We start from the raw sequence: 25,964 nt of genomic DNA, 5'->3' as shown, positions 1-25,964 counted from the left end.
CATGAGCGGCTCAGCCGGATAACACGTGTCCCCCGGTTTTATAAATGGTGCAGGGACAATAAGGCCACTCAATAATGTCTCCATAAAGGGCACAGCTGCCTTCCGGGATGGTCTGGCCAAACCTGAGGACTTCAGGGCCTCCACTCCTGGCCTTGACCCTCTGGGCCCTGCCCTCTGCAGGGCTCTGGGGCTTGGGACATTCCAGCCCTCTGGCCTGGCCCAGCATGTGTGCTCATGGCCGTGGTCCACTCTCCACCCCAGAGAAGTCCTGCAGGGCCCCACCCTGGCGTCCTCTGCTTATTCCCTCTCCTCCACCCATGGCCTGTGTCCCCTTTTCCTTCCTTCCCAGGGCAGGGCCCAGACCTGCTCCCTTCCTTGTGCCCCATCCCCATGGAGACCTGGCCCAGCACAGGGCCCAGCTGTGAGGCACAGAGTCCAAGGACTTTCTGGGTGGGGAGCAGAGTGGCAAGCCAGGGGACAAGAGTGTGGGGTCCTTGAAGCCGAGGGTCAGGGTGCTTCAGTGGGGGCCCGTGTGTGCTGGCCACAGCCCCGAGGGAAAAGGGACACTGTAGTCACCCCTGGGCCTTTACTCAGCTGATCCACCCAGGACGCCCTCCCTCCTCTGCCCCTAGCCCTGGGGTCCAGCTCCCAGACCCTGCTTGAGGTTTCCACTGCCACCAGGCCACCTTTGCTGACCACAGAGAAACCTCAAATCCCTCCTGCCTTGTCTTCACTGGGCTCTTGTCTACAGCATGAGCTCTGGGCTGAGCAGGAACAGCTTCCCCCAAGCTTGCTGCACCCCCAGGACCCAGCCTGGGCCAGTGTGCATGAGGAGGGGAAGGTGGGATGACACCGGGGAACGGCAGCCAATGGGCCGACTGATCACGACTGGGCCAAGGGCGCACGGTGGGCATGTGGGGTGGAGGGCAGAGGTGGGGGCGCTTGCCCCAGGCCTGCCCACCGACACTTGGAGTCTCAATGCCAGGTGGCGTGTGCCACGGCTGCGCGTGGCAGGCCTGGCTCCTGGCTTCCCGGGGCCGGGGATTTGGGGATTTGCCACCTGCTGGGTGAATTCAGGCCCTGAGGCTGGTACCGGGTGCCCTGCCCCACTCCCTTCAGGACCTGGAGCCCTGGAATGTCCACGTGGAGAAGGACAGGGGGCCTATAACAGGGATGGGTGGGGTCTGGTCACCCACTGGGCAGGGGGCATCGGGCCTCAGCACCCCGGCCCGTCCCTCACGCCTCTCCCCTTCCCTTTGTCCTCAGCCCCAGCTGGAATGGGGAGGCCCGTGCCACAGCCCCCCATCCCATGGTCTTGCGGGGCCTCAGCTGGGCCAGCCTCGCCTTGTCGGGCACACAAGGAGCTGGGGGGCCTGCACAGGCCGGGCCCCCGGGAGGCCTCCGGATGGGTGGATGTTTGTATGTTTAGATGTATGGATGGACGGACGGAAGGACGGACACACGAATGAGGGACTGACCCGCCTGAGGTCCTGTCCACTGGGGAGGTACCCTGGGAGGCCTCTTGGGGGGCAGCTGTGCAGCACCTGGGAGGGTCCACACTTCCGTTCCCCTCCCTGTCCTCGGCCCAAACCCCTTGAAGAGTCCGGGGTCTGGGGCAGCAGGTGGAGTGTGACCCACAGTGTCCCACGGCCAGCCGGGCCAGCCGGGCCAGCCCTGCCCACGCCAGGCCCCTGTGAGCTCCCAGTGTTTGGCTGTGCCCTGTGGTTGGCACAGCTCTGTGCCTGGCATTTAGAACAGTTCCTGGGGAGCCCTGAGGAGGGGGCAGGACCTACATGAAGAGAAGATTCTGGAGCAGAAGATGCCCCTTCTGACTGTCGATTGACCGTGATCTCGAGACCCTGCCTAGCTCAGGCCTGGGTACGGGGCTGGGGTGACTTGCTGCCGGGACACAGTCCCCTTCTCCAGCAGGGCTGATGGAAACTTCCAGAACTGGAGCCCCCACTCCCTCCCCACCCTGGGGAGGAGGAGGCACCTGCTGCCAGGGCTGCAGCCAGGCGGGGTTTCCCAGCTATTTTGGGCCTCAGCAACTCTTGGTTTCGCCAGGCCAGCTGCACTGGGGTGAGGTGCCAGGGCCCACAGGGAGCCCAGCCGGGTGGGGGCTGGCCTGAGGCCAGCTGGGGCTGGAACAGCCCGACGGTAACAACAATCAACTGTGGAGACAAACAAAACACCCATCTTTCATCCCAGGGGGGAGGTTCCACTACCATCAACCCAACTGCACGGAGCGGAAATTGAGGCTGAGCCTGAGCCACCAGCTCCAGCCGCAGGGGCCTGGCCCAAGTCACTGGCCGTCTCCAGCTCCTGGGCCGTTGCCCCTCCCGAGCCCCTCCCCGGGTGTCCCCCACCCTCCCACCGCCGCCGCCGCTTCGTTTCTCCACAGCAGGAATCTCCGTCTCCGCCACGGCATCGTCCACTCGTCGGCCAGGCTCATGTCCGTCTCCCCCAAACGCGAGTGCTCTGGGCTGGGCTGTGCCTGCCTTCCCCACTGCTGTGTTCCCGCACTCAGCAGGTGCTCAGGAAAGAGATCTGAACACGACTTCACCCTGTGCAGCGTCTACACTGGGCCCATCCACGCTGGGCCCTGAAGCCCCCGTCTGTCCAGGGCCCCTGAGGGCAGGGCTCCCGTGGCTGCTCTGGGGTCTCACCTTCTGCAGTGGCTCTGCCCAGAGCCGTCGGGCCCAGCATCCCTTCCCTCCTGGAGCTGCTCTCTGCCGTGCGGCCCTCGCAGCCTTCCTGTCCTCTGCAGGAGCCCAGGCCGGGTCTGGCTGCTGCTTCCCTCCCTCCTCCCTGGACGGGTCAGGAGAGGTGTGTCTGGGGGTCTAGGCAGGAGGCTCCCCTTTGGCCTGCAACTGAGGGGACTTGGTCACTTTCTCCTGTGTCGTCTCCATGGTCAGGAGGCCCTGACGTCTCCCAGTGCAGCTGAGTGCTGGGAGGGCGGGGCGGTCCATCCTGGTGAGCACCCGTGGGTGGTCCAGGCTACAGTACCCGGTGCAGTGGACACTTAGTGGACAGTTAGTGGACAGCGACCATGACATGAGAAGCAGGAGGGACCTGCGGCCAAGTCAGGGGTATAGATGTGGCTATGGGAAGTGGAGTCACCAGGAGGGGAGGCCTGGGTGGCAGATGGTCCTGGCCATGGGCTACTCTGTCCCAGAGTGGACATAGGGGCATCTGAGGGCCCCAGCTCTGTGATGTTGGCCACAGAAGTCACCTGGCCCGGCCCCGGCTCCTGCCCTGATTGCACCGGGACATTCTCCTTGAGGCCCACGGGTTCCCTGGGGACAAGGGCTGCCCAGAGGACTCATCCCTCGCTGGTCCCCACACACGCTGTGCTGTGCAGGAAATGGGGTCAGGGTCACCCTCGGCCTCTCATGAGCTGAGCTGGAGTGAGCTCATCCCCAGGGGCTCCGGGCAGGGCCCACATGAGACCAGGGACCCCATGGTGACTGCCCTGGTGTGGCCCTGGCAAGGCTGCCCTGGTGGCCACTGGCTGCCAGGGCAACGTCTGGCATGGCTGACCACAGGGCCCGGTGGCTGGACCTTGGCCCCCCTCTCTTCCCACCTCACTATAACCCATCATAAAGAGCATCATTTGGTGACTCAACAAACAGCTACTCTGAGCTTGGTTTACTAAAATTTATTGTCCAGACTGGGACCTTTCTGGGAGTGGAAGGGGAGCTATTAGTAATTTCACCAGAACAACAGGCACAAACTGGCAGTGACCGGGGAAATCCAGGACGCAGGTCACCCCCCACCCTTAGACCTCCCCTGGCTCGGGGGCTCTGGGAGAGGCCATCCATGTGGAATTATCGGCCAAACAGGGTCAGGTTTTGTGTTGTCCCAAGTGACTAAGTGACTATTCAGAAAATCTGAATCAAAGACTGGCCCTGACCTGGCCCCTCCACTCTCTGTTGCATCACTGTGTCGATGTCTCCGTGGCCCGTCTGCAATTCCTCCAGATGACCGCGTAGGAGAGCGGTGTCCCCAGATGCCCCAGAAGGAGGGATGCCTCACGCTCCAGTCCCTACAAATGTGTCCCACAGGCGCCTCTCCAGGACTTGGCACAACAAAGTGTTTTTGGGAAAGACGCGGCCTGCACGGCCCCGTCCACGCTGGTTTGGGATGCCCACGGGAATCAGTGCATGCCGATGTGGAGCCAGGGCCTGGGCAGACGTGGAACCGCTCCTCATACACGTCTCATCCAGGAGCAACAGGGAGGGGGTTGGAGTCAAGGTCACGACGCGCAGCTCCTTCAGAGCCATGGAGACCTGATGTCTCGAGTGGAGCCCAGGGTTTGGGTGCAGATAGGACTCAGATAGCACTGGGGACCCCGTGCCCTGGAGAGGGGGCAGGTGGGGACTCAGAACATGGCCCGGGGTTGGCAGAGGCCCTGGAGAAGAGGTTGATGTGTCGGGAAGGAGGGGAAAATTCCTTAACATTGTGCTGGGTCATTAAACCAGTGGGCCTTATAAGTGGGTAGTGACTAATTCGTCTATACCCCCAAAACTAGGCATTTTGTAGTTGGCAGGAAAAGTTGGTTTTGAACTTGGCATTGGGAAGTGGGCGCTTGCATCGGATCTAGTCACCTCATGTTGGGGCACCTGGGTCTGGTGTGCTGAGTGTCTGTGTCCTTGTGAGAATACAGGTTAGGGACAGATCCCCCTTTCCCACCGCTGCTAGGCTCAGTGAACACTGTTGGGTGAGGAAGAGGGCGTCCCCTGCCCGGGGCCTGGCTGGGACACTCTCTTGATGTCTTCGCAGGCCCCACGGAGGGCTGGGCCAGGTGGGAGAGTCACCAGCGCAGCTCAGCAGGAGCTCTGGCCGCTCCCCTCCCCCAGGGCCCCTGCACCCCAGCTGTGCTATTCTGGGCCAGGCTTTGCTGCAGAGGAAGCCACAGGCCCCCTCCCCCTCTGAGTCAGAGCACCACACCTCAGCCCAGGTCCCAGCCCGGCAGGGACAGGGCCCGCATACATTCCTCCCCACAAACTCTGACACTCTTCCCTGGACCCTGAGGGACTTGCCCAGCATCGACCCACCCTGTCCCAGTGCCATGGGGCCACTGTCCCCGTGGAGCTGACCCCGGTCTGGGCTGGGCAGGGCAGTGTGTTCAGACAGGCGTGGGCTCTCAGACTGGGTAGAGCCTGGGCAGCCCCAGTGTGTCCCTCATGGTCAGCGTCCCCTCTGTGAGGTGGACAATGGCCACCCTAAGCCTCAGGGTCACTGAGGGTCAATGAGGACTGTGATGTGCCCAGAGTGACCTATGGTGGCAGCCAGGGTGTCCCACAGACATTTCTGTTGGTTAGATCTTAACCTAAGTGACAGGAGATGCTTGTGCCACATCAGACGCTCCTGGGCCGAGCACTGACCTTGGGGACTTGAGCGTGGAGTTGGGGCAGTGGTGTCTGCACGTCGCCCCCCAGCTCTGAGCTCCCCCGGGGCAGGGTCCTGGGTGCCTTGCACGAGCACCCCGCCCAGAGCTGTGCTCACGGAGGGTTTGGGGAATGAATGAGTGAGTGAATGAACGGAAGATGGAGGAGCCATGGAAAGAGCCTGGGACCCTGGGAGGTCACCAGGAGACTCAATTCTCTCATCTGTGAAGTGGGCACCCAAAGGCCCGGCCCGCCTGCTTTGTGGACTCAGAGGGTCCCCCCGTGTCCCCTCCTGCCTGCCTCTGACACCCACCGAGTCAACAGAGGCTGAGCAGCCCAGCAGCACCCCCCTTCCCCCACGCCCAGAGCCACAGTGGGGTCCGTGTGCTCAGCACCTTCTCCTGGCCCCACAGGGACATGCGTCCTTTGGAGAAAAGTGCGACCTTAGGTTGTGGGGCCTGGGACCCTGTCTGTGCTGCCCTGAAAACTTGCAGGATGGGCAAGCTCGGCCTCCTCATTCTGGCATCAGGGAAGGGGTGACCTTGGGTTGACCTTACATTGGGGGCTGGGTGCCCTCCTTCTACACAGCCCTGGTCGGCTGTGGGAGCCGGGCAGGCTGCCCCCGTTCTCAGAACCTCTGTCCCCTCCTCTGCAAGGTGTGGGGGTAGTAACGCCTGCCTCCGAGGGTGGTCTGTGACCACACCACGTGAGGACGTCAGACACCAGCTCAGAGTTCCCCTGAAAGAGGTGCTCGACCAGGGGTCACCATGGTGACAGGTGGTGTCAGGTGAGGGACACCTGCAGCAGAGCTGAGAGCAATTCGACAGTCGAGAAGCAGCCACCAAGGGGCTCAGCAGTGCCCGGCCCGGCACCCGGCTGAGCCTGTGAGGGACGTGAGGGCTGCAGCCCCTGTCCCAGGACACCTGCCTGCAGCGGTGACTCAGGACGGTGCTTGGGGGGTGGGACGGCCACCAGGTCAGCAGCCCTGGGTGGCCGTCAAGGCCAAGGCATTGCAAGGCTGAGAGACAGGCCGGGGAAGGAACAAGGAGCCCTTCTTACATTCCAGCAGTTTATTCGTTATACAGGCAGCGAAAGAAAGAGCCACCCACAGTGCCATCTCCCGGGCCCTGGCAGGGAAGCGCCAAGACATAGGGGCAGGGGCAACAGCGAAGAGGCCTCAGGGGTGCGTCCTTTGTGGGGTGGGTGGGTGGATGAAGAGATTCACGATGGGAGAAAGATGCGGGTTGCTCAAGTCCACCCAGAAGTCAACGAAGGGAGGACAGTGAGGGACCCTTGGACTGAGCCGCTTGAAGGCCACTGCTGTCGGCATGGCCTGAGTCAGGACAGGAGGGGGCCATGGAGCCCGGGAGCCCTTGGAGACACCCTGTGAGGGACAGGAGAGAAGGTGGCATCCCAGACAGGTTCTAGGTTGGGAGGAGTAGGGTTGTGGCCAGAGGGACATGGAGCCGATTTCGGGGCCGGAACTGAAGAGTCACAATGGGGTGTCTGTTAGGTGTGGAGAGAGTCGTAGGGAAATGGGTTGGCCCTGATGTGCCCCCTCCATGGTCAAGGTGTGGGTGGGGTGTGTGGGGGGCAGCCTAGGGGGCCAGACATCCTACTCTGGAGGGACCCAGTGCCTTGGAAACCACGCGGGTGCCCGCTAAGGGAGGTCAGAGGTCAGGGGCTCTGCAGAGTGTCCCAAGTCATAGATTTAAGGGGCTCCTCACGCAGTCCCCAGAAGGTTGGGTCTCACACATGGTGGCCCCATTTTTTTTGTATCACGGAAATGAAACCCTCAAGAGTCTGTGAGGTCACGATGGACCGTCTTCAGGTCCAGGCCTTTGGATACCTCCTGGATTAGCTCTTCCCAGTAGGGTCCCGCCTGTGGTTCTAAGGTGACCTTCACACTGAGATGCTGAGGCCGACAGACGGCGGGCCAGGCTCTCTGACAGAGCTGGGCGGGGCCCCTGCGGCAGCCCTGGCTGCTGGCCTGGGTCTCCAGGCAGAGCCCGCCCTCACTGCTGCAGTGCCAGGCCTGGGCCTGGACCCGAGGCTGGGCGCACACCGGCATTTGGGAACTGCAGCTGATTGGTGGCTGGTGGTCTGGGGCCTGGGTGGGGCTGGGGTCACCAGGGGCCAGCCATCGTTCCAGCCCCGCATCAACCTCAGCTCCCAAGGGTCTGTGGGGAAGGAGGTGGCCTGATGTCCAATCACAGTGCCCACAGGGAAGTGGGGTGCCGCGAGTTTCATGGAGGGGCTAGGGGGAGGGGAGGTTGGGGAGGTGGGTCTGAGAGGGCCAGGTGCCCCCACTCTGGACAGCCCAGAGCCTCTGTGTGCTGGGGTGGCCTCTCCCTCAAAGGGCATCTGTCTCAGGGCCCGAGGGTCCCGGAAGTCAAGTCGCCTCTGCTGGGTGTCCTTCTGCCACCTTCCCCTTGACTGCAGCGACTAGTCGTGGGGAAGCAAACCCTCTCCTGGAGGAAATGGGAGCCCCGGAGGGTCTTGGGGGAAAGGGAGGGGTGGGGTGGGCTAAGAGGGGCTCAAGAGGGGCGGAGGGGGACCCGGCCTGGCCTGTTCCCTGGGATTCTCACACGTCACCACTCCACAGCCACCCTCTGGCACCTACTGTGCTCCGTGCGGGGCCCCGAGAGGACCACGGCTCCCAGGGCCACAGACGCGGAGCTCCAGGGGTTCTTCCCTTGGGAGGGCACCCCGAACTGAAGATGTTACAGGGAAGTCCTGGATCCTGAGGGAGCAGCTGGGACCAGGGATGGGGAGATTGGGCTGGGGAGCCACCGACCGGGGACTGACCCTCCCAGGGTGGGGGACAGGATGAGCCCTGGACCCGGGACTAGGAATGGGGACCTTCTTATGGCCCCTCCCTTGAGAGCCCCAACCCAGTGTTTTTTTTTTTGAGACAGGGTCTCACTTTGTCTACCAGGCTGGAGTGCAGTGGCTGGAGTGCAGTGGTGTCATCATGGCTCACTGCAGCCTTGAACTCCTGGCCTCAAGCGATCCTCCTGCCTCAGCCTCCCAAAGTGCTGAGATTACGGGTGTGATCCACCGCGCCTGGCTGATGCTTATTTTTGATGTGGAGGAAGGGGAAGGGGCATGAGGAAACCAGCCACTCCAACCGGAGGCCCCTGTCCTCCTCCCTCTGTCGTGGGCCCCCATAACCCTGTCCCCTTGGGCTGGGCTACGGGTCCTGGGTCCGGTGGGCTCTGAGCTCTCCAGAGAGGAAGCTGGACAGCGTGAGAGGGCCTGGCTGGGTGGGCCGAGGATGGCTGGACACCTGGGCTGGGTGGGCTCAGGTTTGACTCCTTGCTGTGGCCCGAGCAGGTCACTCAAGGGCTCTCGGCTGAGGGTCGTTATAGGATCTTGCTCCAAGGGCAGGCGGAGAGGTGAGGTGTGGAGAGTGTTTAGCCTCAGGGGGCCTTCAGGAAGAAAATGCCCCCGAGCTGTGTCTAGAATCACAGTCCCTTCCCCGGGACCCCAGGAGGAGAAGGGGCTGCAGGAGACCCTGGGCTGGGAAGACCTGCAGGAGTGGCCCCGACCCAACTGGTCAGGGCACAGAGAAGCGGGGAGGAGAGGTTTCCTGAATCCCTAGGGAGCTAGAAACAGAGCTGTGTCTGCTGAATAAGGGTGCCCCAAAGACGGTCGGGTCCCCACCTCGGAACCTGTCAATGTGCTGTGCTGTGTGGCCACAGGGACATTGTTAGGAAGACTCAGGAGGGAGATTATCCTGGATTGTTTGGGTGGATCCAAGGTGGGGTCTTTAAAAGGGAAAGAGGGAGGCAGGAGGGTCAGAGTAAGAGAAGGAGATTTGGGGTCGGGGCAGGGAGAGAGAGAGAGATTTGGAGCTGCCACACTGCTGGCTTTGAAGATGGAAGAGGAGGCCACGAGCCAAGGAATGTGGGTGTCCTACAGCAGCTGGAAAAGGCACAGAACTGGATTCCCCCAGAGTCTGCAGAAAGAGCGCCGCCCTGCCGACTCCTCGATTTTAGCCCCCAGGACTCATTTCGGACTTCTGACCTCCAGACCCGTGAGAGAATAAATTCATGCTGCTTTAAGCCACTAAATTTGTGGTCATTTGTTACAGCAGCCACAGGAAACTCAAACAGGAGCTGAGGGAGACTCACGCAGGATGCTCCACAGCCCCTCCCATGGCGACACAGGCCTGGCCACTGCCTGTGCCCCCACCCTCTCTAGCCCCCCACAGAGCAGCAGAGGGGCCGGAGCACCACGCATGAGCGCTGAGGTGGGCTGGGCTGCGCTCTCTCCCCCCACACCTAGTAAATAATGCCCCATCCCCACCCCAGGAAGACGGCAGGCAACTTTCTATGCCACACCCTTAAGGGAACACCTTCCCTCTCTTTGGTTCCCATGTGGCAAAGCTGGGGCATGAGTGGGACACAGCCCAGGGACCTGGGGGACACCCAAGTGGGCATCAGACAGGGGTGGGAGTCACTTCGGCTCTGTGGTGGGTGCAGGGTGTTGTGGCTCTATGTTAAGGACCTACCTTGGATCCAGGGGCACAAGCTGGCCTGGCTGGGCCCCCTGGGGTGAATCAGGGGATTATTGCTATGTAGACACTGATCCCACCACCCACCCACCAGTGACAGCAACTGCCCAGCACTGAGGAGGAGCAGGTCAGTTGCGAGCACTTCCCTCGAGCTGGCTCATGGCCATCGCTGTGTCCCGAGGCTCCTGGGAGCTCACCCATGCCAGAGCCCAGTTCCCCTCAATGCTGAAGCATTGGGTAAAACACATCCCCAGTTTTAACTGTGACAAGATGCCCAGCTTCAGCCTTGAGAACACCAATTTCTCTCTAGCAAAGGCTTTGTTTAATCTCATAGAAATTACAAAGCTCTTATTTCCCTCCTCACACTAGTTCCTAGGGAACTCAGTGCTTATGTTTGGCAAGCGTCTGGAACCTCCTGGCAGGTCTTTGGTGTCAGTTTCCTTCCTGGCTTCCTCCTATTCCTCTTACACCTCTGAACCTGCAGTTTGGGGAAAAATCCAAGTGGGCCCCAAATTTAAGAGCTTATGAAATTGATGGCGCTGGAATGTCCTGGACAGCCCAGCTCTCAGGAGTGAGAGTGACGAGTGAGCGTGGGCAGGAGCTGAGCTGGGCAGAGGGGAAGGAGGGTATTGCAGGGGGCAAGGGCTGGGTGGAGAGATCTGGGCCCAGAGCAGGGTTTCCAGGCTGAGGGAAGAGAGGACTCAGGACGGGTAGGGGTCCCAAGTAGGTGTATCTGGAGGCCGCAGCCATGGACAGCGGACGGACCCCTCCGTCCAGGAAGGAGATAGGGAGTGGGAGGCCCCATGTTGACAGGAGGGGAGGGGGGAGGAGAGGGCAGAGGCACTGATACTCAAACGACCAGCTCCTCGGGGCCTGGAGTGTTTTCCTGGGGAGGCTTGAGCCTCTCCCCTGAGCTGTTTTGCCACTGGGTGCCAGGATTCCCCGGAACCCCCACTGAGAACCCGAGGGAAGTGTCAAATTAAACATGGGAGGAGAAATAATGACACGGAACAGGATTTCTGGTTGACAACGAGGACATTTATTGAGGGTTCATTGGGTGCAGGGGAGGGGCTGGGATGACCTGGGTGGGAGGGGAGACCCCTTCCCTGGGCTCCTGCAGCTCCAGGCCCCCGAGGGTGGGGGGTGCGGGGGCCTAAGCACACTCTGCAGGGCACACTGTCTTCTCCACGGTGCTGCCTTCGTGGGTGACCAGGCAGCTGAACCTGCTACTACCTTTCCACTGCTCAGGTGACAGGGTCAGGTAGCTGCTGGCCGCGTACTTGTTGTTGCTCTGTTTCGAGGGCTGGGTGGTCTCCACGCCCTGCGTGACGGGGCTGCTGTCTGCCTTCCAGGCCACGGTGACGGCGCCCGGGTAGAAGTCACTGATCAGACATACCAGTGTGGCCTTGTTGGCTTGGAGCTCCTCAGAGGAGGGCGGGAGGGGGCGGCCTTGGGTCTACCTGTGGGGTGGAGAAGGGGCAGAGGTCAGAGTCCTGTGTCCACCTGGGGAGCCCCTGACCTCAGTGTTGGCGAGGGATGTAGGACTCAGGCCTGGGGCAGTGGCGTCAGGCCGGGCCCTTGCCAGACTGAGGCCAGGTCAGTGGTGTGGGGACACTCACCTGCTGGTGGCAGGCTCCTACGTGTCTGAGGACTGAGGGGAGTCGGGTCTCCATTTGGCTCCAGCCTCTTCTATGGGTTCACACCCCTAGTTATCCCCCCTCACCCGATCCCTGCTCCCCGATACTGGCTGGAATAAGCCCTGGGACCTCCTCCGTCCTCAGAGAGCCTATCTGTCTAGACATCTCCTGTTGGATCCCCCTGCAGATCTGTTCGGATGGTGTCTCTCTGTCCTGTCTGAGGTTCTCCTCCCTCTCAGGGAGTGGGCTTCTTGCCCACACGTCCCCCTGGCACGATCACTGCAGCCTCGCCTCACCTCCCCGCAGAGACCCCTCTGGGCTGCCTCGCAGGGGAGGGGGTGTCAGTCCCAGGGGCTGGTCCCCAGGAGTCCGAGAGACAGAGGGTGGCCATGGAAATCCATTCCTGTTCGGAGGCTGGGGCTGTGGCTGTTCTAAGAGGTCTCCCTGCCATGCAAGTTATCCGGGACAGCTAGCTGTCCTGGGGTATCTTTCTGCCTCCAGAGGTCCCACCACTTGTGCCTCCCAGGAGTCCCTACCCCTGGCATATGCTCTGGGGTCTCTCCCTTTTGGTGGGATGGGGGAGGGGTGCTCACCCAGTCCACAACAACCTCCCTGTCCTGGGAGAGGAGGAGCAGGAGGGACCTAGCTCCCTGGGGCCACCTTCTCACGGGACATTCTTCCTCCATCCTTGTCCCTCTCCCATTTCTCACTCCCTGTCTCCAAGTCCCCAGCCAAAGGCCTCCCCTCTCGCTGTTTAAGGCAGCCCCACAGCTGGGAGCCTCAGAGGACGGAACCCCGGGAGGCCCAGCTGTTCCCAGCATCCTTCCCACACCCACGGCCCCGGCGCCCCAGTCTGAGCCCCCTCTTCTGCAGGTTCCCAGAGCATGGACACTCTGAGGGAGGGACTTGATGTCCCAGAGTCCAGGGGAGACTGCCCCCTGGAGCAAGGGGACACACTTAGGCCCCAGCAGGGAGCAGGAGGGGCTCACGGGGATCTTCCCCTCCTCCCCAGAGCAGGTGCCTGAGAAGTGTGGACGAGTGGACAGGGTGGAAGGCCAGACAAAAAGGGGAAAAGCTGCAGACCCCAGAGAGTCTCAGGTCCCTGCCCTAGGGAAAGCAGAAAGGACAGAAAAACTCCCTGCATTTCACCCCACACCCCAAAGAGGAGAGAAAGGGAGAGAGAGACTCACCAGTGATGATCACTTTCGTGCCTCCGCCAAACACATAACACCATGACGCAGCCCCGCACAAGAACCCCTCCCGACACACCCGGCCCAGGCCCACCTGCAGCTGCTCGGGAGGCCCAGGGTCCAGCCTCCTTCTCGTGTGGGCTGGTGGAGCCACGCGGGGGAGAAGGGGGTTGCTCCCACTGGCCAGAACTTCGCCTCCTTCAGGGCTTTGGAGTCCACCCAGCCCGGTCATGGGAGAGGGTTGCGAGGGCTGTTCATGGAGGTCGTTTCCCAGCTAATTGCATGGCCAGAAGGGACTTGTGTGGCCTGGCTCAGCGGGTGTCAGGAATGCCAGTGAGGAGGAGGGGAGAGGCCTGGTTACAACACTGAGATGGTGGTGGGGAGAGTCCTAGATGCCCCCCACATCCTCAGTGCAAGGGGTCCTGGTGGATGGGCCTTGGAATGGGATCTGGGGGTGGGGGGAGAATTCCGTTTCCCCCAGGAACACAGAACCCACTGCAAGTTTGAGCTCCGGTGTCCCTGTCCTTCACTTGGTTGTCCTGAAGGTGCAGTGTGCGCTCACTGCCTGAGTCCACGTCCTGAACCCATGGGACGGCTGCCTCTCTGCAGGGCTGCGTGTGCTGAAGCGGTCGGAGTGGCCCAGAGGGGAGCTCTTCATTAGGTCCTACTTCAGCACAGTTTCCCCCACCAGCTCTCTGTGGGGGTCCCTGCTTTCCCCTTGAGCTCCTTTTGCTTGCTCACGCACCCACGTGCACAGCTGCTCTGTAGTCTCCTGTGCGCACAGGTGCGCCCACAGCCTGCAGACACACAGCACCCCACACGGATGGGCTTCTACAGAGCTGGCCTTGGACACACAGGGCCTGGATGTGCATCCTGGTCCTGGCTTATCACCTGCAGAGCTCACACACCTGTGACATGCACTTGTCACCCTGCCCTCCCCATAGCGAGTGACTCTGCTGACTCTGACATCCACTTGTCACTTCCCAACCAGACCTCCTCCTGTGAGCCTCCTCTGGCGTCCTGTTTCCCTCTTGGCCTGGATGGAAAATCCTGCCCTTCTGCCACGTCAGTGGCTGGCCCTGGAGCCCCAGAGCCTGGGGACTACAGGTCCCTGGGTTTTCTTTGCTCATGTCCCAACCTGGGCCCCTCTGCAGCACCTTCCACCTGGGCCCTTCCCGATCCTCCCAGAGAGATGCCCAACATGGACTTGCGTGTTTGTGTGCGTTGTGTGTGTGTGTGTGTGCGTGCGTGATAGCTTAGATCTCACTCCGAAGTCTTAAGCAAAGAGCCAGCTTATACCAAGCCCACGGCAGAACCCAAGAATCTGACACTTGACTTTGAGCTCACCAGCCCATTGAAAACCTGGGGACACTGGGACATTAGGTACCTGCAGTGGGGTCACTGGGGAGCAGAGCCAACCCCTGCCCGCCAAGGGCCTTGACTAGAGCCAGACACCCAGTGACATGTGGGAGACAAGAGGCACCCAGGGGTGTGTGGGGGGCGAGTGGCCAGGGCCCAGGGTGAGGGTCCGGGAGGCACATACTATAGGGAGGGGACATGAGGCAGAGGGCAGGGTCCCTGGGAAGACAGGTGCAGGGTGGCCCCTGAGGAAGAGGGGCTGCTGTAGGGTCTAAGGGGATGCCCAGTTAGCAAAGGGACACAGCAAGGCCCTGGCCCCAGAGGAGAAGATGGAAGCACACGGTGAGAGAGCGAGGCTGTCCAGGCAGTAGGGCCAAGGGAACAGAAGAGGTTCAGACATTCTCCTGGAGGCCAAGGGCATGGAGGGGGAGCTTGTCGCTGGGCTGCCAGAGGTGGCATATGCACAGGGCAGCAGGAAGCACAGGGGAGAGGTGGGTAAGAAAGAGCGGGCCTGGGTTCCTTCTGAGGGCGATTTGTTCATTCTGGAACATTCTGTAGGGGTTAGGGTAATAGTAAATGTATCTCACAGGGAAACCCCAGGAGCTTTCCCTGGCTGCTGGGTCACAAGGTCAAAGGATTCTGTTTATCATTCAGGTTGGTCGAGTTTAGGAAGGAAAATGTATGAATAAAAATAAGCAGAGACGATGTTTACTGATTGACAACGAGGATATTTATTGAGGGTTCATTGGGTGCAGGGGAGGGCTGGGATGACCTGGGTGGGAGGGGAGACCCCTTCCCTGGGCTCCTGCGGCTCCAGGTCCCCGAGGGTGGGGGGGGTCGGGGGCCTAAGCACACTCTGCAGGGCACACTGTCTTCTCCACGGTGCTGCCTTCGTGGGTGACCAGGCAGCTGAACCTGCTACTACCTTTCCACTGCTCAGGTGACAGGGTCAGGTAGCTGCTGGCCACGTACTTGTTGTTGCTCTGTTTCGAGGGCTGGGTGGTCTCCACGCCCTGCGTGACGGGGCTGCTGTCTGCCTTCCAGGCCACGGTGACGGCGCCCGGGTAGAAGTCACTGATCAGACACACCAGTGTGGCCTTGTTGACTTGGAGCTCCTCAGAGGAGGGCGGGAACAGAGTGACAGAGGGGGCGGCCTTGGGCTGACCTGTGGGGTGGGGAAGGGGCAGAGAGGTCAGAGTCCCGTGTCCACCTGGGGAGCCCCTCACCTCAGGGCGTGAGGAGGGGTCTGCGGTCACCAAGCCCAGGTCAGGGCACCTGTGCAGGGCCGAGGGTCTATGACAGGAGCGTAGGTCATGTTCTTTTCAGAAACTCCTCGTCTGTCCTGGGAACCCCAGAGCCTGGGCCTGCCCATCCCCTGTCCTGAGCCCTCTCTGGGCCTTGGCCTCCCTCACAGACAGCTGACCTCTCCTCTGGCCTGTGGCTCCTCCTGCCATCCTGACAGGGCCTTCACCAACTTGTCTGTCCCCTGAGCACAAGAGGTGAGGTTTAGACTCTCCTGTGGGTTCTGGGCCGGGGGACAATTGTGCCCTGACTCTTCTCTCTGAGGGACTCTGGGTCCTTTGCCCTTCCAGTCTGTTGTGCCCAGATCTGTGTCCTGGGGACTTTCTGTGGGGTCAGAGCCCAGGTTGGGGAGGACAGAGGGAGCCTGTCTGCTGTTCCTGAGAGTCTCTCACTCCACAGACTTTCCTGGTGTCTCCCGTCCCCTCCATGGCACCTGGACGCAGCAGCGGAAGTTTCATGCTGTGGACTCTGTCCTCTGTCTCTGGGACTCCGGAGTGGGAGGACTTGTGTCCCTGGGAGCCCCAGGGACCCACCTTCCCCTCACACCATCCCCTGTGAGGACCTTCGCCTGACCCCCTGCACCCAGAACCTCCTCTCCTGCTCCCTCCTGGAGCTTCCCTGAGTCCCAGGCCGGCTCAGAGCTCGGCCGTGGCAGCCCTGAGGCCCTGGCAGCCCTCGACCTCCTATGTCTTTCCTGGCCTTAACCCTGAGTCCCACAGCCCAGGGGACCCGGCCCTGAGACTCAGAACCCTGGTTCCCCAGCCTCAGTCCTGAGGGTTCCAGATCATTCTAAAGTCTCCTAGTTGGTCACTCCTTCCCTGTCTCTTGCTCCCTCTTCCCCATGTTATGGGGCCCAAGCGACTCCACAGACAAAGCAGGTATTACAGGGGCCTGGATGGGGGAAGACAGAACAGATCAAGTTCCAGGGACCCAACCTATTTCAACAGACAGACTGACAGACAGGGACACAGACAGACAGACAGAGAGACAATTCAGTCTGACCAGGTCACCAGGTCCAGCACCCTGGCTCTGGTGTCAGAAGGGAAGGGGTGAGGCATGCAGGGGTCTGAGCAGGGAGGGTGATCCTCACCCCAGAGCTGGGTGCAGGGAGAAAGCTTGACCCCAGGCTGAGACAAGATACAGAGAAAACAGCAAAAGCAGCAGAAAAGTGCCAAAAACCTTGAGGAGAGCAGGGAAGGAGAGGGAAGAAGGCACTCACCTAGGACGGTCAGCTTGGTCCCACTGCCGAAAATCCAACACTGTGACATAGGCTCGTACAAAAACCCCTCCCTGAGACCCCCAGCCCCAGCCCCCAGCTGCAGCTGTGAGGGAGGAAGCTGGGTCACTGCCCCAGGTGGCATCTGCTCAGCAGGGGGACTACACGGCCCCACCCTTATCCCACAGTAAGAGGACATTTGACATCCCTTGAGCAGCAGCAGAATCCCTGATGCCAAGATTCCCAAAGGAAGTCGGATTGGGTTTTCCCAAGGACCATCTGCCAGGAACAGAAATGACTTCATTGGAGGACATGTGTGGCACTAAGGAGTGAACTTTTGTGGAAGGGAACGGGTGGTCTCCCCTCAGCAGATTTGACACATTCCCGAACCCTTGGTGAGACCACTGGGTGACACATGGTGTCCTCCTCCCCCCAGGGAAGGGAATGTTTCCCTCGAGTGCAGTGTCCTGGGAACCTTCCTATGACCCCGGCCCTGACTGCAGGGGTGTCAGTGCCACCTTCCCTGGGTTGTCCTGCTTGTCGTGGGCCTCGCCAGTGAGGCCTGGCTGGTCCCTGTGGGAAATGCCAGCCTCATCCTCCAGGCTGACCTGGGAGCATCCCTGTGTCCCCTCAATCTGGTCTCATGGCAGGTGGGTCAGGTGTGTGGTGGCTGCCATTGCCTCATTCCAATGGGGCACACGAGCGAGGGTCCCGACTGTGGGGGCCAATGTCACCTCCCACTAGAGGGAAGCATGATCAGTGGCTGATTCCAGGCTTGGGCCAGGAAAGGAACATGAGGAGGTGGAATATGTTGTCACTCTAGAAAGCAAGAGCCATGGAAGTCCCCTGGGGTCATGAAAGTGGACTCAGGTCCACCCCAGGACACTTCAATTGGATGGATGTCCACTATTTGTAGCCTCCTTGTCATCACCAATGTGGCCAGATGGCATCGTCATTAAAATGTTAATAGAATGATAGTGGATTCCAACACGTCTGTGTCACACATTTATTTAATATGTCTATTTACGTAACCCGTCTCATTGATTCCAGTTCACACCACAGCAAGCGCCACGTGCTCGCCTGCGACGCTGCAGGGCACTGGCCACTTCTGTGCAAAGTGTTTCTTTCCTAGAACATGAAACACACCCCTGGGTGTTTAACGTGCACCTGAAGGACCCTCCCTTCATGAACAGACTGCAATTCTCAGGAGGATGACGTGAACTGAAACATTGACCCTCCTCATTCCTGCTCATCCAACTCAACTAATGTCACTAAACGAATGGCCACCGGACAAGGGTGTCATTGCTGGAAGTAGCCGGACTTCTTGCAAGCAGTACTGCGAATGTCCAGCCTGAACCCCTGAAGTCTCTGATGCCAGAAGAACTTTTCAGGGAAAGCGGAACAGACAGAGGCGCTGGGTTCCGGCTCGGGGAGGCCGAGGCTGCATCCGGCCCTGGGAACGGCCTGGGAGCAGGTCTCGGCTCCTGTGGCTCCCGCCTTGCCGGGAGCACTAGAGCCATCTGGGAGACTCCCCCAGGTGACACCAGGCCACAAAATACACGCTCATCATGGATTCAAACCTCGTCGAAGCCTCAGAAACAAAGGAAAACCGCCAAAATAACAACAGCACCAATGCGCAACGAAGTACATACACTATGGCATTCCTGAGGGATTGGATGAGACCTGGATTACTTTTTGATATTAAGGAATTACTGATAATTTCTATGTGTGATAATAGTACATTTATTTTTAGGTCCGTATGTTTCCTGGACAGACATGGAATATTTACAGGTAAAATGGCAGGGTGGATGGAACTTGCTTTTAAACATGGAGCGAGGGAGGTGACATTCTGCGGTGGGGGGTCTGAGTTGTCCGTCAATTGCTCCTCATGTGGCTGTGATGGGACATTGGGGTCATTATTACTCCTTCCTCTCCTTAATTTTATTTCCGATTTCTCCACAATATAAACTTGTAGCACAATAAAAGGAAGCTGGTGGTGGGGCAGCAGGTGGCGATGGGGTGGCCTCTGGCATGACACCCAGCAGGGCTATCGGTCCGGCCCTCCGGAGTGTCAATCTTCCCGTGTATGAAGTGGGCTCAGACAGGTGCTGGACAGGAGAACCCTTCGGCCTAATTCCACTCCGGAGCCTGGGCTGCGGGGCAGGGCTGGCTGTGAAAGAGCACCAAGAGGACCACTTTCGCTGCCCTGCTGTGACTTTAGACCCCTCTGGAGTCACAGGATCCCACGCATGAGAAAAGGCACCGGCCCGAGGACAGAATGGGCGTCCACTGATTGTCCGGGGAGGTAGGGGCAGACTCAGTGCTTCCAGATTCTGTCCTTGTCCTGTTCAATCACTCAGATGTCTTCCCTGATGTGCCGAAGGCAGAGACAGGGCGGCTGAGAGCCCCAGGGCACTGAGCACCTACAGAGATGGCTGGAACCTCCACATCCAGGAGGCGACGTCGCCTGCCGTCAGGGTTGCTGGGGCAAGTGTGTGTCTGACATCAGGCAGCAGGTGCGGTGGGGGCGGCTGAGCCGCGGTGAGGGAGGGAGGCCGTGGGGCAGGGAGGGCAGGGGGGCTGTGAGTGCTGAGTCCCCGTGGAACCTGAGGTTGACTCAGCTCTCAGCCCCCACTACTCTGCCCCGACCTGATATCACTCGGCCCCCACTGCTCCCCGAGTCCCACTCTGAGCCACTCAGGCAAGCAACGGATGTCCCCTCTGTGGTGGGGTCAGTGCCTTTTCTCATATGCATAGTGTCACCATGTCCTCCGCTGATGCAGGCTCGATATCCCCAGAATCCATCCACAAACCAACCATAAACAGTCTTTGCTGGCCTGACTTTAGTGGTCCAGATTCCCAGGACTGAGATGCCAGCTCCATGTTAGTGGTGACCTTGGGCCCGGCCATGGCCCAACACCCACCGCATCCCACACAGACACCTCCCCCTCCCATGCATCAAGCTCACACCATGTTCCCCGCTGGATGCATGGAGCTCGGGGAACTTTCAGGGTATTATGCGTCTTCTAAATGTGGACAGGAGATCAACATGATTTGGGAGAACCTGTGTTTCATCATGTGAGACTGTTTCACTGCAGCAGGACTTGTCAGTGTGTTTACATAGCCAATGTAGATGTGCAAGTCTGAGTAATGCACCTGTGTGTGCATTGTCCAAACCTTGTAATGACTTTGTGGTGACCGCACAACCAGGGACCGTTCATGAGTTAGAGACTCTTCTGACTGGTTCCCCGTGGTGAACAGGGAGTTTCAGCTTCTTTCCTGCTGGGACGACGGCCTTGACTCAGGGTGCCTTTCCCTGTTGTCTCTGCATCTAGCCCATAGCTGGGCTCTTGGGTCCCTCTGGATTTCGCCTGATTCCTCTCTCAGGGATGCCCCTGTCCCTCTCACAGGGTCCTTCTCCCTTCCCAGGATCCATTGTCCAGGAACAGCCTCCTGCTCTGGATCAAGGTTCACACTAGCGCACAGAGCTCACCCGGGTCCCTGGTGGCTTATGGAGGGGCCTGGGACCACAGGGAGGTGGGATCTCATCGAGAACGACCCCTGCTCCTGTGCTGTGACCCTTCACCCCGCAGAAGCAAACGGACACAGATGGGCCACACTAGAGACGCGGTGGATCCACGATTAGGTCTTTATAGAGGACAAAGGATCGGTGTGAGAACCTCCTGGCCTGAGGGGGTGCCAGCGTGCTGGCTGAAGGGGACAGAGGAGAGTGTGGAGAGGGCTGTCTGGCTGAGGAAGGCCCTGCTGGAGTGAAGCCCCAGGGAGACTGAGAGCCTCTCCCACTGGGCTCCTTTCCCACTGGGTGCCAGGATTCTCCCAAGACCCCATTGAGAACATGGGAGAATCGTCAAATTAAATACGAGATAGGAAATAATGAGATAGATCAGGATTTCTGATTGACAACGAGGACATTTATTGAGGGTTCATTGGGTGCAGGGGAGGGGCTGGGAGGGAGGGGAGACCCCTCCCCTGGGCTCCTGCAGCTCCAGGCCCCCGAGGGTGGGGGGGGCCGGGGGCCTAAGCACACTCTGCAGGGCACACTGTCTTCTCCACGGTGCTGCCTTCGTGGGTGACCAGGCAGCTGTACCTGTTGGCAGCTTTCCACTGGCTGGGTGACAGGCTCAGGTAGCTGCTGGCCGCGTACTTGTTGTTGCTCTGTTTTGAGGGCTTGGTGGTCTCCACGCCCTGGGTGACGGGGCTGCCGTCTGCCTTCCAGGCCACGGTGACGGCGCCCGGGTAGAAGTCACTGATCAGACACACCAGCGTGGCCTTGCTGGCTTGGAGCTCCTCAGAGGAGGGTGGGAACAGAGTGACGGAGGGGGCGGCCTTGGACTGACCTGTGTGGACAGGGGAGGGGTGTGGGACGCTGAGGGAGAGTCTGGGTGTTTGCCCCCACCCCGTCTGAGGTCTCTGTGACCATTCACGTTGTGGCCGTCTGGTGCACCCGGGCCTCTCCTTCCCTCCTCTGCCTGTCCCCTCTTCCCACTGGAGCCGCCTGGAGAGCAGACGGCCCAGCGCCCTCCTGGACACCATTCCCATGTCATCGCTCCCAGGTGACCTGACCAGCCACTCCCCCCTGCAGCCTCAGTTTCCCCATGTTCTGGAGCAGGCTGTGCTCCCTCCTCCCGGTCTCTGGGGTCTGAGCTTGGAATCTGGCCCCGACCTCCGGATCCCAGACCCAGGACCCCCCACTTTATTCTTCCAGTGCCCGGAGCCTCTTCTGCGATCTAGGGGGTCCCTGCCCAGCCCGCAGGATGGCCCTGGCTCCGTGTGGGGAAGCTCCGAGACTGAACCCGGTGCCTGGTGCGGCCTGGAGCCTCCTGTCCCCTCGCGCACCAGGCTCTGGCCCAGCCCGGCCCACTCAGCTCTCCCAGGGGAGTGGGCTCCACCAGGCCAGCCCGGGGCTCTTCTGAGGCTCCGCCGTCTCCCCGTCCCCGCCAGCCTGACCCCAGGACGCTTCACCTGGGCTGTGTTCTCGGGGCCGCTCCCCCAGACTCCAGGGCATGGCTGCCGCAGGACCCCTCAGCCCCTCGGATGACTCCTGACTTTACCGGCAGCCATGGGGCTCTCTGTACCCCCATTCACAACCTTCTGTCACCTCCTGAGTCTAAGGTGCCCTTTGAGGAAGGCAGGAGACCGACCATGGGCAGGTGAGACTCCAGGCCCAGGGGTGAAGGGCTCCGGGGACAGACCAGCCTCTGCCCCGAGGGACCCACTCCTTTCCGCTGCCCATCCTGGGAGGGCTGGACTTTGGTCACCTCGCCCAGGGTGACCCGTCTCTCTGTGTCTCTCTGTCCTCATGGCCCAGCAGAGGCCAGAGAGCTGCAGCCTAGACCTGGGGCCCTCTCTGCGTCCTCCACCTGTCTCCCCCAGCAAGACCCCCTGTACCCGTGTCCCTGGCCCCTGGTGGCCTCCTCAGCCTGGATGGGCATCCAGCCCTCAGCCCAGACCCTGGGGTCTCGGGGACTGTCTCTAACACCGCCGCAGTCGCCCTCGTCAGAACTGGCCTCTGCCTCCCACTGGGGCATCTGCACTGGGAGAGGGGAAGGAGCCCCTCGCTGGCCAACCCCAGCCAGCCTGGGAGTGGGCCGCGGGCAGCTGTGGAACCTGATGGTGGCGGCTCCTGCTGGTTACCCCAAGACCAACCCGCCTCCCCAGACGCCACGGAGAAAGGTGAGGGGTCAGTCCTTAAGGCCGAGGAGGGCAGAGGGGAAGGAGCCCCCAGACAGAGAAAACGGACTTTCCGGAGACAGCAGAGGAAGGGACAGGTTGGGAAAGGTGAGAGCCACTTACCTAGGACGGTGAGCTGGGTCCCGCCGCCGAAGATATACCACAGTGACTGAGGCTCAGACCAAAACCCACGGGGCCAGCACCTGGCGCCCGCCCCCTGGGGGCTGGGCTGGAGCAGGAACCTGCCGGGCATGACGGGGGCACAGGGCGGGGCTGTGACAAGGCCCAGGGGAGGTGCGTGACCAGCCCCCTGGGGGAGTCCCCATGCCTGTCCCCTGTCGGAGGCAGATGCTGCCCTCGGCCTTGGAGTCACCCCAGTGAGTGTCCCCTGCTTTGAGGCAGTCAGTGCAGATGGCAACGCTGGGCACGGCAGGGGCTCCGCAGACCCCCAGTGACGCTTCCTCTCAGGCAGCTGTGTGTGGCAGAGGGAGAGCGGAGCCGGCTCAGAGCTGCCCCGCCTCTCCTGCCTCATCGTAAGGGCCTCTGAGTCTTCCTCTCCCACACGTCCTGGAGGTCCAGCCAGGCCCAGGCCGGCTTCCTCCCCGGATGGAGGACACTGGGGCATTCCTGATTCAAGTAAAGAATCCTCTGCTTTCATTTCTATCCAGAGAGACACAATCAGCCCCAGCTTGTCCATGAAGCCTTCTCTGATCTCTCAGACCACTCTTTCCATCCATCTATCCATCCATCCATCAACCTGCCCATCCATCCAACAATGACTACCAAGCACCCATCTGTGCCAGGCACTGTTTTGCATGTTGGCACTTGGCATGGTCCCCCTCCCTGGTTCTCAACCCCATTTTTCCCTGAAACCTCTGAGGTCAAGGCCAATAAGTCCTTTGTCTCAGACAAATCTGCTTCTTCCTCAGTCCCCTGTGTCTCTGCAAGAGGTCCCTCTTTCTGGTCACTTTCCCCTCCTTGGCTTCTGACACCATCCACTGTCCTCCTTGGCTTTCCTCTCCCCATGCCCATCCTGGGGCCTGCTCTCCCTGTCCTCTGCCTCTGACCTTCACTGTGCACTCCCATGCCTGCCCAGGCTCTCAGATCCCGACTTCCAGCCCTCACCTCTCTTCTTGCCTCCAGATTCACACACACTCTGCCTCCTCAACCTGCCTCTGCTGGCCTGCCCCACGGGCACCTCCAACTCAATGGGCCCCAGCTCAACTCCTCATCTCCCTGCAAACTTGCTTCCCCACACAGTTTTCATTTCAGCAATTTCTCTTCAAGCCAGAGGCCTGGAGTCACCCCAGAATGCTTTCCCCTCTGTGCCTGAGACATCCTACCACAACACAAGATACCATTAAAATACTTGAGAGAAAAGGAAGAAACACCCAAGCCACACTTTAAGGAGCCACACTCTAAGGGTTTGGGATGGCAAGAATCCTCAAGTTTTGCCAAATCTTGTTTTGTCTCCCAAGATAATTTCTTTACATTAGAAGATACTCATTGTGATGGGGCCAGCAATTTTTCACCTTAGGAACAGGTTGTATTTAACACATGCACATAAGATTTTCATAACAGGATTTAATATAACAGTAACAAATTCAACACTTGTTTCTAGTTTAAAGAAAGCAAACATCCAGCCTTTTATTAAGCTATTGAAGGAAACTTCCTCAAGTTGATAAAGACATCTCCCCAATCTTACAGCAACCTTCATACTTAAAGGCAAAATATTTAAGAGTCAGTAACAAGGCAAGGTTGCCCACTTTTACTTTTATTTAATATATTCTACAGATTCTAGCCCATGAAATGAGTTAAAGGGAAAAAAGGAGGTATAAGTATTAGGAAAAAAGAGAAAATTGTTCTTTGCAAATGATGTGAAAAACAAAACAAAAACAAAAACAAAAACAAGACAGCCACCACTGAGGATAATCAGCTGATGAAGTATTAGAACTAATAGGAGAGTTAAAGTGGCTGGATACAAGAGCAACATACAGAAGTCAATAGGTTTCCCTGCTACCTAAGCAATAAGCATTTAGAATATGAAATTGGGACAAAATTTACAACTTCAATAAAATTATATTTAAAAACCTTAGAAAAAACACCTTAGAAATAAACAACATAAAATGTACAATACTGGCATGAATAAAATATAAAAACTTGACAAACGGACATAGTAGAAAAGTGAGTCAACATCACATTCCTGGACAAAAATGCTGAGCATTGTAAAAATATCAGTTCTTCTCAAATTAATCACATATGCCACGAAATTACAGACACAACACCAAACGAATAATTTTTGAAAATTAGGAAACTGATTCTGAAGTCCAACAGTAAGAATGACGGTGAATAAATATGAATATTTTGAGAAACAGTGATGATGATGGGTTCTTTCCCCACCAGATGTCAAAATACCATAAAGCTCAACTAATTAAAACAGGATAGATGCAGGAATAGATCGATAGATCCAGAGAACCACAGAAAGAATGTGAAATAAATCAGTAATTTAGTATTTAATAAAAGGTACATCGGTATTCAACAAATGTGCGACGATTGCCTTTCCATTTAGGCAATAAGGTTACATTTTCATGTACGCAAAAATAAATTCCAGATGAAGTTAAAAAAAAGAAAAAACCAACAGAACACCAAACCAATGAAAGTACCAGAATAAAATAGAAAAATGATTTTATGATATTGAAATAAAGAGGACCTTTCTACACATGGCATGAATCACAGAAACCATAAAGAAAAGGTTAAACCAATCCGACGCGTAAAAATTAGCAAGAGCTTTAATGTGAAAGACTCCATAAACAGACCAGGGAACAATATTTACAACATATACACTAAATAAAAGAGTTAATATCCTAAATACATTAAGAGTTTCTATAGATGTATCATATAAGAAGATACAAGCAACTGAATGGAAAAGCAGGCAACATGACGTCCAGGTAATTCACCAAAGAATAAAAATATGAAAGGTAATAAATTTCATCACTGACCAAATAGACAATAAAACAATAAACACATTCTAATTTTTGTTCATCAGATGGGCAAAATAAAGACGGATCAGCAACATCTCATCATTGGCGAGGACACGAGAGGGCGCTGTCATTCACTGCAGCAAGTGCGCACAGGCTTTTGGAAGCGTAATTGGGCACCACCAATAACATTTCAAAAGCACGTTCTCTCCCCAGCAATTCCACTTTTAGGCATCTATCCTAGTGGAGACACATAAGTGCACACGCACACACAGGGATTGCCACCGCAGCATCGCTTGGAATTTATATTTTTTTTTAGTGGAAACAACGTAACTGTCCATTAATAGGTTCATGATTAAATAAATTCTGGTTCATCTAAATTTTCTTATAAAGCTAATATCAGAATGTGGTGTACCCATATAAACTGATATAGAAAAATGTCAGTAACAGACTGTTTAAAAAGCTGGTAATTATATACAGTATGACTATTTTTGAAAAATAAAATCCCAACGCCAACTCCGTGCATGCGTGTGTGTGTGCGCATGTGTGTTAAGGAACATGCACATAGGAACAGGTCTGGAAGTATACAGACCATGGCCAGCTCTGGGGAATAAACTGTGGGGGAAGAGAGTTTCCCCCAAAGCGGTGAGAGGAAACACTTGCTTTTTACTTTATATTCTTC

At 58.3% G+C, this 25,964-nt stretch overlaps 3 gene segments (V, D, J or C); all 3 read right to left on the bottom strand.

Annotated features, from left to right (window-relative positions):
• Window positions 1-10,965: 10,965 nt before the first annotated feature.
• LOC105823252 lies at window positions 10,966-12,968 on the bottom strand. The segment is given in 2 exon segments: window positions 10,966-11,369; window positions 12,737-12,968. Coding segments are annotated over 2 exon segments (539 nt in total).
• A 1,835-nt stretch (window positions 12,969-14,803) lies between these two features.
• The window catches only part of LOC105823257, a 23,882-nt gene continuing 12,721 nt past the window's right edge, over window positions 14,804-25,964 (bottom strand). The window contains 2 exon segments of the V gene segment in view: window positions 14,804-15,260; window positions 16,617-16,656. Of these exon segments, the coding sequence occupies window positions 14,941-15,260; window positions 16,617-16,656 (360 nt within the window).
• The window catches only part of LOC105823259, an 8,143-nt gene continuing 2,709 nt past the window's right edge, over window positions 20,531-25,964 (bottom strand). Inside the window, 2 exon segments of the C gene segment in view lie at window positions 20,531-20,971; window positions 22,428-22,546. Of these exon segments, the coding sequence occupies window positions 20,652-20,971; window positions 22,428-22,546 (439 nt within the window).

The sequence above is a fragment of the Propithecus coquereli genome, unplaced genomic scaffold, assembly GCF_000956105.1.
Source record: "Propithecus coquereli isolate 6110/MARCELLA unplaced genomic scaffold, Pcoq_1.0 Scaffold663, whole genome shotgun sequence".
Taxonomy (NCBI): domain Eukaryota; kingdom Metazoa; phylum Chordata; class Mammalia; order Primates; family Indriidae; genus Propithecus; species Propithecus coquereli.
The sequence above is the reverse complement of the archived record's forward strand: the minus strand, read 5'-3'. Positions and strand labels throughout refer to the sequence as shown.